We start from the raw sequence: 24,865 nt of genomic DNA on the forward strand, positions 1-24,865 counted from the left end.
CACTATTTATTTTTCATTTTAATTGAAAATTTTAATCCCCACTAATATTATAAAGTTGAACAGTTTGTTATTTTATTTGTTTGAACGCGATAATCTCGGGAACTACTGGTCCGATTTGAAAAATTCCTTCGGTGTTAGATAGCCCAATTATCGAGAAAGTTTATAGGCTATATTATATCATCACGCTACGGCCAACAGGAGTTGAGCCACGGGGATGAAACTGTGCGGAACAGCTAGTAAAATAATAATTGTACCCACCAGTCATAATAACACCTAAAACTTACCGAGACAATGACAGCAAGAATGAACCACCTCTTCCTATTTTTAATTAATGTCAATTTTCATTAAAACAGACCTCGGAGCACAAAAAGGACGCTTCATTTCAAAGTCAGTTAAAGTTTCATAGGGACAAGCAGTTCTATAGAATTATAATGCACTTAACATTATTTTAAAACTATAAATATGTTCTTTCACAAATCGCTTAAAATATTTGTCACAGAAGAAACTTACAGGTACCTAACTGAAATCAATTCATCAATATTTCTTGAACAAGTTAATTAATGCAAAAAAACACATGTTATAGCTAAACCTTTTTAATAAAGTTATTTTTATAATTAAGACAATTCTTACAACACCTCTAACATTAAAATACGAAAAGTCGGTATAAATTGGCGCAGTAGCGAAATTCATATGCATAGAGAAATCCTAAAAGTAACACTGACTCCTGACATACAGGTTTTTACCTAGTTTGGGAGTCAGAGACTTCAATATTTCAAAATGTAAAATCTTTTTGTCAATAAAGAATTTTTTATTTTTATTTATTTAATTTTTTTTAAATGAAGAACGTGGTGACTATGAACATAGTATTTGTGTAGAGAAAATAATCCTTACATATATTATAAATGCGAAAGTAACTCTCTCTGTCTGTTACGATTTTCCCGTTTAAACTTCTCAACCGATTTTGATGAAATTTGCCACAGACAATCTGAGAAAGAAGAAGCTACCTTTTATTGCGAAATATGTACCACGGGCGAAGCCGGGGCGGACCGCTAGTATATTATAATTACGATAAACTACATATAACTAAATTGAATTAGAGAGTGCGACAACCCACTATTAACAACCCAGTTAGTATTAACTACATTGAACTAAACAGTCAACCAAAATCTTATTATATTTAGCAGCAACAAAGTAATCGTATAGGGTGCGACCCCTTTTAAACGTTCGAAAGCGTTAATCATGGATATCGCGAGTCTAGACGAAGCCGTATTGCCAGGATTAATGTGAAGCTTCAAATGCCTTGTTTTTTACTTTGTACGAAATTTTGATTGTGTGACAATGTTAATTATTGAAGATCTATCAAATTGTTTATTGTTTTAGGTTTTAAGGGATTACTTATGATGTGAATTATTAATCAAGTTACCGGCTTGTAATGATAATTAACGATTACAAATTTGAAATTATCTTATAGAGCTTACATTTATGACTGAAAAGAAAATAATATTTGGATTTATTCAAATCAAATTAAGTACTTAAAACTGTTTAACTTACAAAATACTAGTTATTAATAAGATGTTATTATAATATATGTATTCGTCGAAAATCACTACATATACGTAGTATAAAACAAAGTCGCTTTCTCTGACCCTATTTCCCTATGTCCCTTTGTATGCTTAAATCTTTAAAACTACGCAACGGATTTTGATGCGATTTTTTTTTAATAGATAGAGTGATTCAAGAGGAAGGTTTTAGTATATAATTTATTAGGTTTTAGACAAAGCGGGCGAAGCCGCGGGCGGTAAGCTAATAAACTATAAATAGCACAATGAACAAAGAGGTTTACGTTTATCAGCTTTATAGTTCTGTCTACTGTGTTTATAATGAAGTCAATGTTTCATTAAATGCTAAGTTCTAACTCTATCAAATTTGAAATAGTCTTAAACTTTGCTTGGGATAATCTACTTCAAAACATCTAATCCTTTAACAATTATGGCTTTAGTAATATTATTATAATGCTAATTAATTTGAAGAAAGATTACCCGCGCAAGGGCAACGTACTATCGTTCTATTGATGAAACATCTAATCTACGTGTTCAAGCAATGAATAAATGAATTTGAATTTGAATTTGAATTTGAAGATATTAAATGCTTAAATAAATCGTATATTTTATACCATTTATTACAGTTACCATTACCATTTATACCATCTATACATATAATAAATCTGTAGAAGGGTCAATTCTGTACATTGAAAATATTGAAAAAATAAATAGCAGGTGTTACTGGATCGATACCAAGCCCAAATATGTGATTAAATTTTTTTTGTCTGTCTGTCTGTCTGTATGTTCAGGCATCACGTGAAAACTAACTGTTCGATTTCGATGAAACTTGGTATAATTATACCTTATTATCCTGGGCATAAAATAGGATACATTTTATCCCGGAAAAATACGTAGAAAAAAAATAAATCTTAATTTTCCGCGCGGACGGAGTCGCGGGCGGAAGCTAGTGTAACATATAACATATTATTATATGTTACATACATTTATTATTGTCCCGGGCTTCTATTCTCCTAATATTATATGTTCTATCGAAACTTTGTAATTATTACACACAAAAACGACTTATCAGATTTAAGATATAGAACATAATCTGGATTAGCAAATAGGCCACAACTTATTCGAGTGCCATAAGAAAAAAGCCACAAGCAGAATTAAAACACTGAAAACAAGTGTTAGAGAAACTTTCTCTGTAACTTATACTGATGTAGGTATCCTTTTTGCATCATAATAATAATATTATGTTTGTTATTGTTAACTACATAATATTTAATTTATTTTTGTACCTTACTATACTTTTATTTTCATGCGTGTAAAAATACGTAAAACTTAGACAAACGACTGTTTTAGGATAGAGAGGACTTTAAGTATGAATAAAACTTTTACCTATAACAATCTAAATACTCATCGCACCTCTCATAAAAGCGTAATGACTCTTTAAGCCAAATAACTTCAACCTACATTTTTATCTGTTACCAATAAAAACAAAATGTCCGTACTAAACGGATCCCGACTCCACCATCCAACTATTTGCATTACTTTTGTAGTGTGTCATAAAACTTGGATAGAGGTGGGTTTAGGGTGCGTTCATACTTCTAGACGTAGCGACAAGCGAAGTCACAATAGTTGAAAAGATTTACCTATTCATTTACCTTTCTGTTTGTATCATATTCAGCTTGATAACATAATCAAGAATTGACTTAGATTTTTGAGTTATTGTTGCCACTGTTGTAGAATATGTATTCTATATACAATCCTTGTATATACAACGGAACACACATATAATAAAATTAATTTTCATAATAATATTACACAACACACGCATAAATCAATTGTAAAAAAAAAATCATAGAATATAAAACAAACAATGCCCAACGCAACGTTGTAAAGCTGGTTTTAAGTGACGAGTTTTAATAAACCATTCTTCAATAATTTCCGCTCAGTTTATCGCTTCTGCTCATCCGTGGCTGCAGGCGTAATAGTGACATTATAGATCCAGCGAAATAGGGTCGAGTTAATTTGCCCTTTCGTGGGCAATCCGCGTAAATTCTACCATCGCTGCTGATTAATGAAAAAGGTTTGTGGCTAAGTGGTCTATAAAAGTTACTGCGTTACCATATGCGCTCGTTAAATGTATGAGTAACTGGCTCTCTTTAACATCTACCTTAATTAAGTCCCTGAAAATATGACTAAGTTCTTCTACGTTTAGGACCCTGCGATTTAGAATATCATCACAATTTCCGCTGATAACTCCAGTCGTAAACTACGCTGTGTCAACAATCTAATTGCCAGCGATTTCACGATTACCTTTTTCGTCCAATAACTTTTCATTAACTTGCAATATTTCCTCAAAATACGGCATTTGCTGATCCTCATTGCGCGTCGTCACGAAATTAGAGCACTACATAGCCCTCTTATTTTCACTTTACCAGTAAAAACGGGACCAGCCAGACTTGGCCTAGCCGTTTCACGATTCAGCACAAAATTAGCGAACAACCCCTGAAATTGTACCGTACGCGAAGCTCAATTTATACTGAACGGTATCGGGAGGATTTTGCGAGGAAAAAATTGTGGTTCGGTTTTTTTTTACCATCTGTTTCTTTATTACGTTTCTTTTATTCGTATTGGCTTTACTTAATTTATGAGTGCAAGTTGAATCGGTTTTATTTCGTTCGCCTTTAATTGATCTATCTAATACCAATTCGCTTTAGAGTCTTTTTTATTTCGTGTTCTAATTAAGTGATTGAGTTCAATTTTAAACTTAAGCTACAAAGGCAATCGATTACATCGTTGTTCCGTTTATTCAATTGTCACAACGTTCAATTCTATAATCACTTTATTATTTATTTAAACTATATTTATAATTTATAAATACTTTATTGCACTTAAATATAACAAAACAAGATATATTAACTCTTAAATATAACTTACACTAAGTACAATTGGCGGTCTTATCGCTTAGAGCGATATCTTCCAGACAACCTTATATTAGTAAAGATATGATTAAAATAATGAAGTGAAATACTAACCTAATTATAGACGATGAAAAAGCTGATCTTTATCAAAAGATATTATCGTCAAAGCAAACCATAACCAAGCAAAAATACTTCCCACTTAAAAAAATTATGGACAATTTAAAATTTTCTAAATTCAAAGCCAAATGAATTCCTGGGGATACGAATTAAACGCAACATAATGTCGTTTCTACTCAATTTACGTTTATCCATTTCTCCTCTATCAAACAGAAATATACGTCCATTGTTACTTTTCATTTTATTATCCATCTGCTAGATTGCTTCAATAAAAATCGACGTTTCTATTAGATAGATTTTAATACTCACTTTTATCGTTATTGTTCAACGTATTAGAAAATACTTTACTTTTTACGACGCGAGTAGTGGCTGTTTATAATCATTAGCTATATAATATGTATGTGACATTATTATATTTTTTTTTATAAGGAAAAATATGAGGCTATTGTTCGCGAAATTTCCTGGAATCGAACAATGGACGTAAAACTTTTCAAGGAACAAAGAGCACGTATAAGCAGTAGAAATTTGTAAGAAATTGATACCCGAAATTGAAAAGTTGTAGTGATCAGGAAGCAAGGCTTTGGAAATACCTACTTGAGAGAATGTTTTAGCAGCGAAGTAGCTGGTGATTTACATAAATGATTAGGTACGTCATAAATTACATTTTGATACTTTTAAAACCTGTAATCATTGAAGTTACATAAAATTTTACACAAAATGTCCCTGTAACAGCGAAATTAATAACAAATTAAATAAACTACTACTATTTCCTATTTTGGTTTTATTAGTACTCAGAAATCTACTTCTAAATAAGGTAGAAATTAACCCTATCCTTCGAATAATAACCATACAATATTTTTAGCCGTCTGGACATCGCTATTGCGATATTAACATCTAAGAATATAAAATAACAACTAATTATAGATACCTTAAGTTTCTCGATATCCTCTTTACATGTTTCTCTAATTGACGGTTAAGCCTTCAAGCGCTCCACAAATCCATAAACAACATTAACGGGAGCTTAATTCGCCTTTTTCAATTACGATAAAATCTATTTGCCCAACACCTTAAGCATAAAGATATTATGCAAACAAGATAGCCGACTAAACAAACTTCTCCCGTAAAATCTTAAACGCCTGTTTAATCACCGTGGCAAATTATCCCATTTTTAGGGATCGGAACACCTATTTCTGTGAAAAACGACGCTTTAGATACGAATAATGAACGGACGGAGTATTTTTTTTGTAATGAAAAATCAAATACATTTTGTGGAGATGAGAGTCATCTTGTAGGCAATCAATCTAATATATAAAAATCAATGCCACTTTTCGTTGTAATTCCATAACTCGAGAACGGCTGAACCGATTTCGATAATTCTTTTTTTATTATATTCCTTGAAGTACGAGGATGGTTCTTATGTAGAGAAAACTTAAACATGTACCACGGGCGAAGCCGGGGCGGACCGCTAGTTTAATATAAATTTAAGGCCTGTGATTAACAAATAAATTGATGATGATGATAATAATATTCATAGATTGGTGTGTATTGATAACGCTGTATCCGTAAAGTTTTAGTTAAGCGCGTTTGTACCTACTACACTAATTGCAATTATTAAATAAACTGATGATGATGATGACGATGATAATAATTATACCAATAGAGAAGGTAGGTATATATAAGGTATACGTTTAAAGATATATCGATGAAATTAAATTTGCGTTTAAAACTATTCTTCTATCTATTCCTATGTCTATTTGTCGTGATTTTATTTCTGATGGAGTTCCCAAACATAACTTAATAATTTCAACTATAAGACCTAACACGCACTTTCTTCATTCATTCATTCGATTCTTCATTCGATTATAAAATCTATCGTCGTTAAACACGCCGCTTAATAGATTGCGCGGGAAGTTGTAAGTTAAGTTCTTAAAAGATTTATTGGTCTGATTGAGTTTGGTCGGAAACTCGGAGGGAAAATTCCCCAGTTAATCACTGTCGATTTGAATACTGCATTGTAATTAATTGCCCGAACATCCGAGTTTGAATTATCGAAAAAGGTTATTACTTTTGTTTGTCACTGGAAGAAAAGGGAAAGTAAGTTATGTTTCATGAGAAAGTTTGGTGATTTTGTTTCAAAGGAAGTGTATTATTACTTGAAGCAATGTGTAGCTCCACCAGAATAGTAAAAAAAGGTAAACATTAACAAGCGAGCTTTCCAAACACATAACACACACCTTATAATGTATTATGGGGCGATTTTTCATTTATTCCTCTCGGCTCTTTCATTATTACAATACAACTTAAACAAGATAAATTTAATACCTTTAGAGCACATAGTTTTAGGCATTTTTCGCAACAATGAGACAGGGATAAATTATTATTCTAAATTATTATTTCAATTCTCATCCAGCTCAACATTACATAAATGTTCTAACTTACAAAAGACTGATGGTATTTTAACCTCACAAAAATTACTATTTCTATATCCATACTTAACACTACACTACTTACATGCGAAAGTAACTCTGTCTGTCTGTCTGTTACTCAATCACGCCTAAACTACTGAACCAATTTTCATGAAATTTGGTATGGAGATATTTTGATACCCTAGAAAGGACATAGGCTACTTTTTATCCCGGGAAAATGACGCAATTCCGGAAATCCCACGGGAACGGGAACTATGCGGGTTTTTCTTTGACTGCGCGGGCGAAGCCGCGGGCGGAAACCTAGTATAAAATATGATTACATACCCTGAGTTTGATAGTAGCAGCCTTATACGCGCGGTCAGCAGTATTCTGCGCTTGGCATACAAACGTCTGATTGTGATGTTGTTTCCTCGGACGAAGACGAAGGATAGACCTGTATAATTTAAATTTGTAAGTATTATTAATTGGTAAGTATTAATCACCATTATCTTTCTTTCATTATAATTTCTGGTCGTGAGAGCATTTGCTAACAAATTTTTATGAAATGTCTAACTTAGGCCGTGTTTGCTGACGCAGCATCATTTTAAAATTGTAATACAGTAGAAGTGATGATGTATACTAATGTTTTAATTTCATATTCCTGTCATCAATTATATAATATATTTAATGCGATAAATTCTAATCTAATTTCAATGAAGTCTTTTTTATTCTATGTAGCATTTCAATCTGTCCAAATAATCAACTTTATTCAACGCTTTATTTTCCATCTTTTATACCAAGAATTTCCAATAATTCATATTCATGCCTTTATGCCTTATAATGCTTATAGTAATCACACGAAAAAGCTGTTACAAAATGGCCATATCCCCATCTACGTTTCTATTCCAAGCGCCCAAACCTCAATTAGAACTTCAAAGGTAGTTTAAAGTTAAACTCTAACGTCTCTACCGTAATTACCTTGCAGTATACCGTCGTCCGTCAGACATTTCTTCCACTGTATACGTCACTCCTTGCGTCAAAACGTTGCCTTCATTATCCACCCATGTTATCTGGAATATCATTGTTATAAATAAGCTGATAAAACATTTCCTAGAAACAGTTTACAATGTAAGCTAAGAAGGGAAATTGGTCGTCATAATAATATGACTAATTTGTTCCTTTTAGGGCCGATTACACGATAATATTAAATATCCCGTAAACTGTCAAATACGGGCAATTAGAATAAGTTTTTAAAATGGTAGATTTATACATTATTCGACGAATAAATTTTAACCAAGGATTGGATAATCAGCCCTTACAGACTTTACCTAATATAAATTTTGATTCTCAAACTTTTGGTTTTAGTTTCTTCACTCTTTAAATAGTGCTGTTGTGAATTGTACAATATGTTTTTGTCATGGTCGACTTATTTCAAACTTTTATGTAAGCTGGAAGCCTCAGGTCATTAAAAAAAATTAAAAAGATTTCACAACGAATACCTTGTAACATTCAGCATTGTGAACTTACGACCTTACTTATTACGAGTAAGTTTAGAACATAATTCCAAGGAACTACGAAAGTCTCTTGAATGTTCTACACTTACTTCTGCCGCTGGTTTTCCACCAACTGACACGCACTCAAGATCCACATCCCTGCCTTCCACCGCTTGTAGTACTAGCCCTTTTAATATTCTATTTTAAAACCTCCTTTAGTTAAAGTCTCTAGAATGTTCTACACTTACTTCCGCAGCTGGTTTGCCACCAACGGACACGCACTCCAGATCAACATCTCTGTCTTCGACCGCTTGTAGTACTGGCCCTTTCAGTATTTTCGGAGATTCCGGTGGCACTAATACTGTGAGACGGGCGTATCTTGATCGGATTGCTGCTTCACCTGTTGATGTAAATTATATTGTAATTTGTTTGTTGTTTCTTCTTATGGGTTATGAAATGTAATAAGGTAGATTCATATAATTATGTTCAAGAATTTGCTACGTATTTAGAACCTTGAAACGTTTTTGATAACATCTGCTAAAAATATAGCAAGTATTTAGCTTATAAGATATCAATATGAAGTATTAGCTGCGTTCCGCGGTTTCACCTGCGTGGCTTCGCTCCTGTTGGTCTAAGCGTGATGATATGTATTGTATAGCCATCCTAGATAAATGGGCTACCTAACATCGAAAAAAATTTTCAAATCCGACTGTTCCTCAGATTAGCGCGTTCAAACAAACAAACTCTTCAGCTTTATAATATTAATTAGTAGACATACTATATTCGATCACAAGAACATCAGTAACTGTTGTCTAATAGCAGTACTATTTCCAGTATGAAAAGCATAAAACTGTTGACTCAAAGGAAACGTTTCAAAGCGAAACGAGAATGACGCCTGGATTGAATTGGCATTGTAAATCATCAGAATGACGAATTAATACACTGCTTGTTTCACAATAGATGACAGGGTTCAATCAGTTTTCATGCCCTCGTACCATGATGTTTTAAAGCAGTATTGTTTCCATAGAAAAAGAGAGACAGCGCTATAGATCGTCTAGCGCCATCACTTTCGCACACTGGATATAATACTGCTATACATCATGGTAACCACCCTGAATAGCAGAATGCCTAGGGAATAGTCCTGTCAGTACTTGTTTAAATATTAAGTGATGTTTGGTATACAATCAATGATTGAACAGGATTTCGATGTAATTCTACATGATTGACGACGCGGTTGGCGCAGTGGTAAAGTAACTGCCTACTGAGCCGACGGTCCCGGGTTCGATCCCCGGTCAGGGCAAATATTTGTGTGATGAACTCAATTATTTGTTCTTGGGTCTGGGTGTTATTATCTATATATATGTATTTATTAAAAATTATATTTATCGTCGCCTAGTACCCACAACACAAGCCTTAATTGAGCTTACTGTGGGACTAGGTCGATTTGTGTAATAACGTCCTATAATATTTATTTATTTATTTATTTATTTATTGATAAGTTATTTTAAGCTATTGCATAGCTTCTATCGCGGGCCTTGAGCGCGGGGACCGAATCGAGAAATTCCGTAACGAAAAACCTCACGCTCCCCACTCCGACGGGCTCGGAGGCGTGGCTTGAAGGCATGCTATGCAATAGCTTTACCGCGGCAGGCCCCGAGTGCCACACGTCTTTTTTACTTTGGTTTGTTCTTGTCATTATTGTATCCTTGCTAATATTATAATTTATACGAAAGTGTATTGTATTCGTTCCTACTTTCATACCACAACGGAGTGACTTCATATTTGTATCTAGAGATAGTTAGGAATTAGTAAGAATTTTTTAACGCGGTGAAATATCTTATTCTGTAGTCATTTCTAACACTGTATAGGTGGAGGATACATTGTTATTCGTAATTTAGCATTATTATTGCCTTATTATTAATTCTATATCACCGACACCGTAATATCCTGAATCCTGAACATTACAATATAACGCTATTAATAAATAATTTCCCATTTCCGTAAATCAGTAATGTATTAGACTAGATATGCCCTGCGGTTTCACATTTAATTTAATCTCGATTTCAGAGCATTTGAAATTTTGATTTTGCTAGTGTTAATTTTTTTCTCCCTCTTGAATATGAATTTTTCAGTTCTGACTACTGAATGTTAAATCATAAAAAATTAGGTACCTAGTGCTACTAATTATTGTATATTTTCTTTTTCTTTTGTTCAAGCGAAGTTTTAAATATATAAGACTAAAAATATTGGGTAAAAACTAGGTACAAAGTAATAAAAACTGAATAAACAAGTCGACCAGCCTCAAAAAGGGAATAGCGCCACCAGAAAATTCTAGACAGGAATTTTTAGTTTCAAACTTGCGGAAAATTTGGTCGCTTCTCTAAGTGCGCCTTTGAAGGAATAAATTTATTCATGTACTAGCTATTCGCCCCGGTTCCGTCTGGATCGTAATTTTATATGTTTCAATATTTTATTAGTTATCCTAATCCCAGTGGAGACGAATCTATACTAATACCTATTATAATAAAGCGAGAGAGAAGAGTTTATTTGTTGTTTGTTGAACGCGCTAATCTCAGGAACCAGCAGGACCAGTAGGTCGGATTTGAAAAATTCTTCTAAGTTAACTATCTGCTAAATAATGTATTCCATATCCTTACAGTGAGACATAAAATTTAATGTAACATTTAAAGGGAAAAGCCACCGACAACCGAACAGTTTTTTACAAGTTCGGTAGTCAGTGGATCATCTAAATATACCGAATGATTTTATGCAGTCAATAAATAATATATTTTTATTTTTTACTTTATTTATAACTGCATACTACATCAATACTTTGTTGTATACCAACAACAAATTCTCGTAAAAAAGCCTTTATCAAGTCTATCAGAGCGTTTGTAATCCAGTTAGCTCGTCTAAGAAACGAAGCCTTATATTCTTTTCATTAACTGCTTACTTTATAGTGTCAATGACCGGTTAAAACAATGTACATGAACTTAGTTTAAGGGTTAAACAACCGAAGAACTACTATAGAATTCCTTCACTAGAGTTATAATAAGAATAGAAATTGAAATATTATTCATAGGTTACACGCTCAGTCAGTTCAGTTCAGTCACTTCAGGTCAGTTCAGTCCATCAGTTTGATCCGGCTTAGACTGATGCCAGAATGATCGATAAAAAACACGGGTATTCTGAACCATCAGTCCGTCAGTCAACCGGTTAGACGATAATTCTCCCGTCATTCTGAGCAAACTGATGGACTGAACTGACGCCAGACTGAGCGTGTAACCTATGTCTTAAGATTAATGTAACTTAAATGGTACAATCTCAATTACTCATTATTGTTACATTTTTGTTAAATTATTATGAAAATTCCTTATCTTATTATATGGCTTTTTATTAGTCGGGAGATATCTTCAAATTGATTTTTAGACAGTCAAGGTTATAGAGAAAATAAATTACATACCTATAATAAACTAGCTTACCTCCCGCGGCTTCGCCCGCTTTCCCTAAAACGATTTGAGATTTAAACTATCCTATCTCTCAAGTTGGATCGAACTGCACATGGTGTGCGAATTTTATTATAATCGGTTAAGTGGTTTAGGTGTCCATTGAGGACAAACATTGTGACACGAGATTTATATAAATTAAGAGATAGCTTACCTCCCGCGGCTTCGCCCGCTTTCCCTAAAACGATTTGAGATTTAAACTATCCTATCTCTCAAGTTGGATCGAACTGCACATGGTGTGCGAATTTTATTATAATCGGTTAAGTGGTTTAGGTGTCCATTGAGGACAAACATTGTGACACGAGATTTATATAAATTAAGAGATTGCATGAGAGAAATGAGACCACATGCCAACATGACATACTTTACACTATTTATACAAACAATCTATCTGTGCACTAAATTTCATGCAGTTCTGATCAGCTGTTTATTATGTGAAAATTTTACTATGAATATTCTTAGTTCTTACAAACTTCCGCGATTATGAACGCGAACTGATATGGTAAGATTAACTAATGATAATACACCAAAGGAATGAGCTTTATTGAAGTAAAATTTCTGAGAGTAAAATTTCATTCATTGTCATGAAGTAAGGCGACGAATTTGGTAAAGAAGTTTTACTTCTGACACGTGTGCTCGGCACACACGTTTTTTTCTCAAATATATCAATATAGCTCAAACCCAAATTACTCGTTCTAGTAAATTTATTTTACCATATAAAGTAGTAGCTTACATTAGGATGTACAAACAATGGCTGTGACAGACTAACAACTTCAACTTGTGTAAATTCGGACTGTGGTATGGATCATGTTATGAGATTTCCTATTTTAATTAATAATACAAAATAATAAAAAAACGTTGTGTGGTTTTATGAAACCACAGTAAAAGTGAAACTTACGATAATTATCGTATTTGTACGATAACTATCGTACGTCACGCGACATGCGCTACACAGACCAAAAAGTTTGAGACGATGTAATAAAATTTTCACTTTAAAAATATGTAAATTTATGTACTAGAATGAGCGCTTGAGAAAAACATTAGTGAGTGCTTGGCAAAACATTCAGTCTATTGGAAATTGGATTGCAAAAAAATCAATACTAACAATATAAACTTTGCCTCATGTACTTTTCTATCTACAATCATAATGTTTCTTTAAATTTTTCATTTATATTTCTTACTAGCTTCCGCCCGCGACTCCGTCCGCGCGGATGTCGGTCTTTGCGTGGATGGTTTATTTCTCCATTTTGAGTAACTCGGACAATGACATCTTATAAATATCTATTGGACCCAAATACGGCTAGGTCTATAATAATACGCAACGTGTGTTCGCGGTACCTACTACAGAACAACGTCTATGGATAACTGAAAAATTGAGATTAATTTTTTTTCTACGTATTTTTCCAGGATAAAAAGTATCCTATTTTACGCCCAGGATAATAAGGTATAATTGTCCGTATTTAAGCAAAAAGGAACCACCCAGCAAAAACGCACTTCTGAGATATCAAAGGATTTACAAAAACATTTGCAGCTCTGTTAGATGAAGTAAAATTAATATTTATTTTATTTAAATTCATTGATAAATTACTTATTTAAGTATGTGTATATAAATATGCTCTGAAAATTCTTAAACTTTCTAGATAATTAAGAAAATGTGCATGTGGTTCCTTTTAACATTTATCAATTGATAGGTTTTCTATTATACAAAAAAGAACCACAACCCAGGGATTTAATGATATAAATGAAACTATGTATTTATAATATCGTAATAAAGCTTTAATTAAAAAAATATATAAAATAAAACTTATAGAGGACGTTTATTCGACGTTGTCATCAAATTGGATTTCAAAATCCACCGTGTCTATGTGGTCTTCTATTGCATCATCACTAATGAGACCGTTATAAAAACTCTGTGCATCTTGTAGAATAAGATGTAATATGGCCTGAATATCGCTTGAAGGTGAAGAAAAATTTTCCAGAGGCATCGACGTATAAGATTCTTCGTTACCTTCTGTAATACAAAGAAAAAGCTTTAAATCAAAACAATAAAGCCGCGTGGCTTTTATACGTAGGTATATGGCGACAACAAAATATTATTAGTTCTTATAAAGTCTTATGCCTACTAGACGACTAAGTATGTTGTAGGTGCATACACCATGTACAAAAAACTGGCTAAGTGTGAGTCGGACTCGCGCAATCAAGAGTTCCTTACCATTGTCTATAAAAACGGCACGGTTTATTGTATATAAATATTTATTTTATTCTGTTTTTTAGTATTTGTTGTTACAGCGGCATCAGAAATAGATCATCTATGAAAATTTCAACTGTCTAACTATCACGGTTCATGAACCGTGATAGTTAGCTCTGTCTCATGAGACAGAGGGACAGCGGAGTCTTAGTAATAGGGTCTCGTTTTACCCTTTGGGTACGGAACCCTAAAAATCATATGCAACAGTGACCAAACCTAGCAAAAATTTAAATAAATAAACTAGTTAAAATTTTGAATTTCGTGGGCTAAGGCCTTGTTCCGGTCAAAACAGTGGCAGCGCGAGTTTTAAAATCAAACAAATAATCATATACGCTGAATGTACTGTACTGAATCTGAATCTAAACGTATTTTACCAAAATAGTAGGTAGATACCTAGATCATCGACAGTTATTTTTAAAACAGGGTTTAGTAGTTTCATCTCACAATGACAAATGAATCGTAACAAAATGACTCTTAATTCGACTCGCCTTCGTGAACAACAACTGCAGTGTCGTTAAAATACGTAAATCCACAGAAGATTCCTCTTGTACTTACTTAATGTTTTAAATTTAAATTAAAATTGTAAAATCACTCCACAATCGGGAATGAATCAAAAGTGGATAAAGCGTACCTGCATCTCAGATTCAATAAGTACTTAAATGCAAATTAATAATAATATGTACTACTTACCCGTTGTATCTTCATTTTAACTTCGGTGTTCGTCTCCAATGCTTTTCTTGACAATTGCTTGCTTATTTATTTATTACTAAACATTTTCATATTTAATTTTAAAGGTAATTAACAAAAACAATAGAACTTACTTCGCGGAGAAAAAAAACGGTCGTCACGTAGGTATTCGAACTACTTCGCTGAATGTCACCTATATTCGACGTTTTACTTTAAAAATTGGAGTTAATTAAGCTATTTAAGTAATGAAATACGTTGTTAATGATGAGAAGCAATTCAAGGCATTTGGTACCTTAAAGCGATGATGGGTTTCAGAATGTTTTACAAATTTTATTTATGCATGATAGAACCGAATGCTTGTGGTTTTATTTTGCAATAAAAAATTACAATTAAATTATGAATTTATTTTACGCATAACCATACCACAGAATCCTGGTTCCATTTTGTGTATTAAAAATAATTGTTATTAATAGAAATGTGTGTAATGTATAATGGTACCAAGTATGTGCGGATCTGTTTTGTATAAAATGACATGATAGTAATACCGTTTATTTGTTTGAACAAAGCAGTCCCGTGGTGCTGTGGTTCGGTTTTGCTTCATGTGTATTGTTCGTTGTTGCTGGTGGTTCCTTTCTGCTTTTAGTATACCTTGTTTCCAAGGTAAAAATCACGTGGTTCTTGTTTGCATAAGAATTTAGACCACTTTTAAATGAGTATTCTTCAAGAAACGTAAAAAAGCAAATTTGTCGAGTGGTTCCATTTTGCATAAATACGGACAATTATACCAAGTTTCATCGAAATCGAACCGGTAGTTTTCACGTGATGTCTTCACATACAGACAGACAGACAGACAGACAGACAGACAGACAGACAAAAACTTTTTTAAACACATATTTGGGTTTGGTATCGATCCAGTAACACCCCCTGCTAGTTATTTTTTCAATATTTTCAATGTACAGAATTGACCCTTCTACAGATTTATTATATGTATAGATTTTTCCATACATTCCAATCTCATCTCACTTACCAAACCAAAAATGTCAATCTCCAAGTTATTAAGTAGGTATTTAATATAAGCACAAGTACAAACGTAGTAAATATTTAGTAATCTGTAATCTGTAGATAGATAACTAAATACTAAATAGACTATTGTAACAAGGGAATAATATCTTTTTCCTTTATAACAACCTTAAAAGCTTCCAACTTGTACCACACCTCAAAACCGCTGCGTTTTACAAGTTTGTGTACTTTGGCCGTTTCAAATGGCCCTTTCTTTACACTGCGTTTTTATGTCATAGTTACATAGTGACAATAGGCTGGTAGCTACATAAAGAGAAGTGAATAAAGACTCTATTGTATTAGAGTAGAGTTCAAAGTTGTACTGCATGAGTTTATAGGCACAGTGTTATTTTAACTATGTTTTTGTTAGTAAAATAAGTAAGATATGAATTTAACCGATTCGATTTAAAATTTTAAACAAATAAAACGTAATATGGACTTATGATTGGATTCAAATAATAAAATGCAAAGTTCTAGTAAATAAAGGATTGCAAACTCAACCAAAAATTAAACAGAAGTAAAGAAAAAGCTTTAGGCCAGTGGATCCAGTCTCTGCACACGTCATATTTTAACGCCCGATTTTTAAATCTGTAGTAAATAGAGTTGCATACAAAAATATTCGTTTTTAAATATTCGTATATTCGGTAAATGTCTAGTATTCTGCGAATACGAATATTCGTATTCGTATTCGTTGCATCACTAGTTGTAATAAAGTTTTAACCACATTTAAAAATACCTCCACAAAGTTATGCATAACCTATATATCTAGTAGGCATATATACGTATATATACCCGTGACGGAAGTCGTTAATTTCTAAAGCCATACAAACAAATGTCACAAAGGGGATTCGTAATATCAGGAGATAGCTTACCCCTCGTTATCATCTTGAATTATTCAAGAGTCAATCGAGGTAACTATGGCTTTAACAATGTAAGTCTTCCAGGCCATTTGTTTTGCAAGGGTGTTGAAGCATTTTCATACGATTCTTTATAAATGAAGTCAACAGCAGGGCTAATACGAACATGAATGCTACTAGAAGTAGTTGCAGAAGTCGTAAAATGTTATTTGTTAAATCTTTACTAATATAATAAAGCTGAAGAGTGTCTTTGTTTGATTGCGCTAATCTCAGGAACTACTGGTCGGATTTGAAAAATTCTTTCGTTGTTAGATAGCCCATTTATCGAGGAAGGCTATAGGCTATATCATCACGCTGTGACGCTAAGACCAACAGAAGCAGAGCGACGCGGGTGAGACCGCGGGGCGCAGCTAGTATATTTATATGAATTGTTCCGTATACATTAGGGTGCTGATAGAGAGAAAATTTACTTGTAAATTGTAACAGAACATCGAGCATTGCGATGAATGGCTATAAAATTATACTTTTCAGCTTTTAGCTATGTTTTCACTTATTTTAGAGGATAACTAAAATCAACATACGAGTCTCTTTAGTTTCAACTCGTGTGCTAAAAATGAGTAATGTATCTTTTTAGGGTTCCGTACCTCAAAAGGAAAAAACGGAACCCTTATAGGATCACTTTGTTGTCCGTCTGTCCGTCCGTCCGTCCGTCTGTCAAGACCCTTTTTCTCAGGAACGCGTGGAGTTATGAAACTGAAATTTATGTCAATTACTCAGGTCTACTGTCCCTTGAAGCTGTGAAAAAATCAAACTTCTAAGCCAACGCAATCAAAAGATACAGCCGTTTATGCCGCAAATTTTCGACACTTGCAAGGGAATCAAAACCTATAGGGTGCTTCCCGTGAACTCAGAATCTTGAAATTTGGTACGAAGCAACGTCTTATAGCATAGATAAAGGAAAAATTACGAAAACCATAAATTTTTAGTTACATCACATAATATATTTTTTTTAATTGTAAACCTTGCAGGTTTGTACGGAACCCTCGGTGCGCGAGTCCGACTCGCACTTGGCCGGTTTTTTTTTATAATTTACATTGTATTTATTCTTTCACTATGCCTTACTTTGTTACTTTGTATTATAGTTTCTAGAATTTTTATAATCTCCATTGCTCACAAATGTTTATTCGTTATTTTTGCTATGCTATTATTGCTATTGTATTACTTAACTAGGTTTCCGCCCGCGGCTTTGCCACAGTCAAAGAAAAACTCGCATAGTTCCCGGTCCCGTGGGATTTCCGGGATTGCGTCATTTTCCCGGGATAAAAAGTAGCCTATGTCCTTTCTCGGGTATCTAAATATCTCCATACCAAATTTCATGAAAATTGGTTCATTAGTTTAGGCGTGATTGAGTAACAAGAGACAGACAGACAGAGTTACTTTCGCATTTATAATTTTCGCATTTATAATATTAAATAAAGTATGGATAAGTTGTTTAAACTTTAATGTAAGAAGAAGACAATATTTTAGGAATTTTTAGTAGAATTATTGCTCAGCACTGTAAAATTTTCATACAGTTAAGACTGACTACCAATATTTTATAGACGTTCTACGTTACACTACAATTACCATTTGGAATCGTATTTGACACTAAGACCGATACACCAAGAGACATTTTCCATGTCCAATAAAATATATTTATGAGAGTATAATATACTACCTATTCTTTGTCCATATAAAGAGTCACGAATTAAGCAATAAATTGAGGTATTAAGTTTATACATAATTATTATAGTTGGCAAGACAAATAACATAATATATTTATCCATGATAATCTTTTTTCTATGTCGGTTAAAAATCCATCTATAATGTAAAAGCTTGTCATCCTACAAATTAGAACAAAGGCATTCCGGGACAAATAACTCAATAAACAACTTTAAGTCAATTCTGCAAAGTTTAATTTTCTTTAGCAAAATTGTGAACAGGGTAACTTCATTACAAACTTTGCTGGGACAAGAGATATTAATATTTTTTAAGTCGAGCAAACGTAATACGATGAAACAATTTTTAGATTAAAAACAAAATTTATATTGGATTTAAAATACCTATTACTTATTTTTTATTTTATATCTACTTAATTAATATCGAAAAGAATACAGCTAAAATTTTTTATGCGTGTAATCTGTTGCGAATTAAAAAAATATCCCAGAAAAAATTCTAGTGCCATACTCTAACCATTATTTATCCTTCACGAATACAACAGACCACACTTAAATCAAAAACAGCCTCTCAATTTCACAACCCATTTCAAAATACTAGACAAACATATTTTTTGCAGAATGCAGAATCGTTTACATGTGTCCAAACATTTTTAGCGGGAACAACAAAAAAATAACGGAAGCTCTAAAAACTGAATATTTATATTTGAAACGTAAACAGCATTGTCACATGTGCGTTAAATAACATAACACGTGGTTTGCATTTTTTATTTGTTTTTATTAATTACTGGCCACCCTGGTTTCGCATGGGTTAAATAAATAGTTACATTATTAAAAGGCTACGGGTTTTTGTGCAGTATTTGGATAGAAAGTCTATATGCTGCAGTCATCTTGTTGAATAGGCTATTTGATTAAATGACTAGACCATTCATTGAATGACGATGTTTTATCGAATGACTGCGGCGACATATTTTAAGTAATATCACTATCTAATAAAGTGTCAAATTTAAAACTTTTTGTGTGAAAAACTACCTACAAAAGTTTTTGTGTGAAAAGCTACCTACATGCATTGAGCCATTCTCCAAATTTATAATTATAATAAACAGTGAATATTACAAACTAGTTTCATCAAAATAAAGTATGTAGACATCCCACGGGCACACTAAAATTTCTATGAATAAAAAGTATGCGCTTGTTCCAGACGGTATATCTTTGTGTCAAACTCCAAAGAACGATTTATCCAGACTTTTCTGTTAATAATTGCATAAAAAGAGTAAGTCCTACTAATATTATAAATGCGAAAGTTTGTGAGGATGTGTGTGTGTGTGTGTGTTTATTACTCTTTCACCCAAATACTACTAAACCGATTACCATGAAATTAAGCACACAATATATAGAGGATAACTTGGATTAACACATAGATAGGTTTTATCCTATTGGAACGGGAACTATGCGTCTTTTTATTTGAAAACGCGGGCGAAGCCGCGGGCGGAAATCTAGTAATTAATATATGTATACCTAAATAACATTTTAGTTCAATTGATATTACATAGGTCAAATACCAACCTTAACAGAACCACTAAAAATTATTTCAATTAACATTTAAATTTTCAAATCAATCAAAACATGTCTTACTTAAACAGTTTTTTTAATTTAAAAGCCATCCATATAAATATACTAATCTATACTATCTATACTAATATTATAAAGCTGAAGAGTTTGTTTGTTTGAAAGCGCTAATCTCAGGAACTACTCGTCCGATTTGAAAAATTATTTCGGTGTTAGATAGAATTTATCGAGGAAGACTATTAGGCTATATATCATCACACTAAGATTAGCAGAGCACTGCGGGTAAAACCACGGGGCACAGCTAGTAAATAATAACAATAAAGAGGAAGCATTGCCAGTATAAACCCGATATATTGCAATATACAAAATTATCCAGTTACCAAGTTTCTCACGTAAGTCGTAAATGGCAATTTTTCTTATTTATAACTGAACGTATCGAGTCATTGTATTGGATTTATAGAAACTGTTCTATAATATTAAATATTATTCTGTATTGATACAGTAGAAAGAGTTAATGTAGGTTTGAATACCTAAATACTTATAACTTTGTCTTAATTGCACTCGTTGCTTGGAAGAAATTGCTTGTAAGCAATTAAGCTGCCTTTTGTATAAAATGTCCTGTTTTTATGTAAAATTTCTATGTTCTGAATGTGTATTTGTATTTGTAAAATGAGACTTATTTTAAATTGCTTTTTCGCATTCAACTTGTAAAAGTGCAAGTAAATTCGCGGTGCATAGCTAGTACATATCTTAAACATGTAATATTTTTAAATGGTTTGTTGCTTTTTTTAACGATCATTTGAACTAGTTACAACACCATGTGCAGAAGTTAGTCATTATCTGAGTATTCAGGTAATATTTTAAAATTAAAAATATTCCGTTCGTTCTAAAACCTTCGCATACACATAGAAAATTACATACCTTTAGGGCCGGTGCTCACTTGACACTGGTACATGGCGTCATCATCCAACAGCACATCTCTAATATCCAAGGAATAATCTCCTGAAACAATATATTAATATCATCACATGGTATATGACATGATTCAATAGGAAGGTTTGAATATGTATGTGTCACCGTCATCTGGTTGAATCTGTAATTTTAATGAATGACTAGCGCGTTCATTGAATGACGACATTCAATTGAATGACTAGCCCGTAAGTTGATATAACAAGCGTCACTCAACGTCTAACTAGTTAGCAGATTGTAATATATTCTGGGGTAAATGGATTTTGTTAAATGAGGTTCAGTCAAGACTTTAAACGTAATATTAAACAATTTTTCGAGGTAAGTCATTAAATTAAATGACGTCTTTCTATGAAAAAGCTAGTCATTCAATCAAATAGCAGATTCAACCACATGACTACGACATGTATCAAAAGAATAATTGCACCCGTGCAAAGCCAGGGCGGTGCTCTAGCTATATTCAAACATTTGTCTATTCTAGAATATTAGTATCTGTGATATTACTACCAGTAATTGTGTTCCTACGTATACAAACTAAACAACGCTCGTGTTCCACTGCACGTATCGTCATGAAACACATTCGACAAATCTGCATTGTAGTATGAAAACAAGAACTTATGTACACAGTACATAAGTACCTATCGTCTTAATATGTAGTTAAAATTTATTTATTACCTATATTCTATTACTAGCTTTTCGACCGCGCCTTCGCCCGCGTTTTTAAAGAAAAACCCTCATAGTTCCCGTTGCCGTGGGATTTCTGAAATAAAATATATCTCATGTGCTAATCCAAGTTACCCTATATATGTGTGCTAAATTTCATTGTAATCGGTTCAGTAGTACTATCGTGAAAGAGTGCCAAACATATATACAAATACATGTACATCCATCCTCACCAACTTTTGCTAGGATAGGATAGGATAGGATTTAACTAGACGATTTAAACCATTTAAACTGAGCATGGACACAGACAGAGTTGTTATATATATAAATTGCTAAGATTTAAAATGTTTATGAGTATTTCTAGTAGGAAAACAAGCATTGGTTCCTAATAATTAATTAAAAGCAGCTGCATCCTAAAATGATTTTAACCGTTGGCAGTATTGACCCATTTCGTAATTTGATCTACATATTCGAAACGTGTACAAATATTTCACTTACGAGGATGCTAGGGTTGCCATATGGATATTAAAAATAAAATAAGTAGAAGGCATTCCTCATTGTATATAGGAAATTGACTAACAATTTCGCGTTTTATCTACATACATTTGCCAAAATACAGTGCATTTTCAAGATAGATACATAGGTATTTATTTTTACAGATTATCCATATCAAAACCCAATTTCAAAGAAATAATATTATAAATGAAAGAAAGAAAGAATATAATTGCTAAAGCGTATTTGTTTTTATATGTACGTATTTCTTTTATATTACTCTTTCATGTTAGTTAGTCAGTTACATGGAGCAATTTTATGATAGGTACGATTACTATTGTTAGATAAAGTTTTCTTAGACTACACTATTCTTATGTTTATCGTGTTTATACATCTAGAAATTTCCTTGAGCAAGTTGGATTATATTAAGTAATAGACAATTTCTTACCTTCTTCATCACTCCCGACCATTTTATACCGCTCATATCCAGACAGGTGTCTATGTGTACCGAGCCCGAAGTCATCTTTGGTCCATTGCAACTGACCGACTTTGTTGACGACACGGCATGGCAGGATCACGCGTGACCCCACTACTGCACTCTGTGATAAAAAAAATATCATCATCATCAGACTATATACGTTCAAACTGCTTGGACACGACATAAGAGTAAAAATAATAAACATAGTTAGAAAAAAATAATACGTGTGGCACTCGGGGACTGCCGCGGTAAAGCTATTGCATGCTATGCCTTCAAGCCACACCTCCGCCCGTCGGAGTGGGGAGCGTGAGGTTTTTTCGTTACGGAATTTCTCGATTCGGTCCCCGCACTCAAGGCCCGCGATAGAAGCTATGCAATAGTTTAAAAAACAGAACTCAAAAATTATTGTTTTGCCACCGATTACTTAATAAGTTTACAATTATGAAAGTTTTCAATTTAGCATGTAAAAATCGAGTCAACTGGCGTCGTTTACATACAAACATTCAGAAGAAGCTATTAAGAGTGTTGAAACGTTTTTCTTTCCACATACACATATCAATTATAGGTATTTACTTATATGTGCCATACGATTCGTAAAAACGGGCAAAATATTCATTTATTTTTTCAGCTATTTGAAGCTTTGACAAAGAAGAAACAATCAATTTATCGTAATTATTTAAATACGAATGTATTTGTGTGACTATAATGTACCTACTGTTTTGATTACCTAAATGTATTGTCGATTTAAAATATAATATATAGGTAGGTAATAACTAGGTAATAAAATTATCTATGATCCATGCCGATCGTCATCACTACCAATCACTTCTACCTATATGAAGTATGATTGGTACCTATTACTGAATTAAGTGCTTTATTCAATTAATAATTAAGTACATTATAATAAAACGTAGTAAATAAATTTTCACTTCAGTCACATACCCCGGGATTACCATTACCAACAAAACTTTACTCACGAGGATAAATCTACAAATTCGCAATTAGTTAACTAGATTCTAAAGGTCCAAGGGATAATAAATAAATCACGGGTCCCGCAGGACGTCCCAAAAATCAAAGTTTCAGACCTGCGAATATTAATTTAGGAAATTTGGCAAATTTCGTTACATAAATCAAACTTTCGAATAATACTTGGCAGGATTTTCATGTAACTTCAATACTTGAAGGATATATACCTAAATAGCGGATATTAAAAATTCCTTACCTCGCAGCGATCAGGGTAATAAAATTATAAATGCGAAAGTTTGTGAGACGTTCTATGGATGTATGTATGGTTGTTACTCTTTCACGAAAAAAGTACTGGATGGATGGAATAGACTTTACAGTAATATAGGTTACATTTCGCACGCGGCTTCGCCCGCTTCGCTTCGTTTCTCAAGAAACACTCCATCCATTAAAAAACAACAATAAAATCCATCGCGTAGTTTAAAAGATTTACGCATACAAAGTAACAGACTTTGTTTGTGGTACATACAGGTTATCATCAGAATACCACATGAACTAAATACTTTTTCCCGCGTGTGAAACCGCGCAACACAGCTAGTATTACAATATTCATATTTTGTATTGAATCGTTATTACGAATGATATATTTATATTGATAAAAGCAATCATTGTATGATAATATCAATGATCAATATTGATGATATACAGAATATAATCAAAAAATATGTATATTTCATTTGTTATTGAGCTATTTTCTTTATTCTATTACTCATATCTCATACATACAAATGAAGGTAATGGATATTTAAATTGTCGTATTCGTATTGTTATTTTACCATAATATACTAGCTGCGCCCCGCGGTTTCACCCGCGTGGCTCTGCTCCTGTTGGTCTTAGCGTGATGATATTATAGCCTAGGTATACGTCCTCGATAAATGGGCTATCTAACACCGTAAGAATTTTTCAAATCGGACCATTAGTGAGTGATATTAGCGCGTTCAAACAAACAAACTCTTCAGCTTTCAATATAATATTAGTATACCTAGATGAATATAGATATATTAAAAATCTTTAAACTGATCTTTCTTTCTTTCTTTCTTTCTTTCTTTCTTGATATCGAAAGTATTTTACCTGCTGAGTAAAATGGCAATAATAACTTTTTTTTAATAACAC

General features: G+C 32.9%; 1 protein-coding gene across 1 annotated transcript in view; it reads right to left on the reverse strand.

Moving 5' to 3' along the window:
* LOC123703827 (irregular chiasm C-roughest protein-like) overlaps positions 1–24,865 on the reverse strand; it is a 110,440-nt gene that overhangs the window by 57,838 nt on the left and 27,737 nt on the right. The window contains exons 3-7 of the mRNA XM_045651991.1: positions 22,700–22,850; positions 21,052–21,132; positions 8,738–8,889; positions 7,975–8,066; positions 7,342–7,450 (exon numbers count right to left, since the gene is read on the reverse strand). Of these exons, the coding sequence (XP_045507947.1) occupies positions 7,342–7,450; positions 7,975–8,066; positions 8,738–8,889; positions 21,052–21,132; positions 22,700–22,850 (585 nt within the window). The remainder of the gene's footprint in view (positions 1–7,341; positions 7,451–7,974; positions 8,067–8,737; positions 8,890–21,051; positions 21,133–22,699; positions 22,851–24,865) is intronic.

The sequence above is a fragment of the Colias croceus genome, chromosome 27 (assembly GCF_905220415.1).
Source record: "Colias croceus chromosome 27, ilColCroc2.1".
Taxonomy (NCBI): Eukaryota; Metazoa; Arthropoda; class Insecta; order Lepidoptera; family Pieridae; genus Colias; species Colias croceus.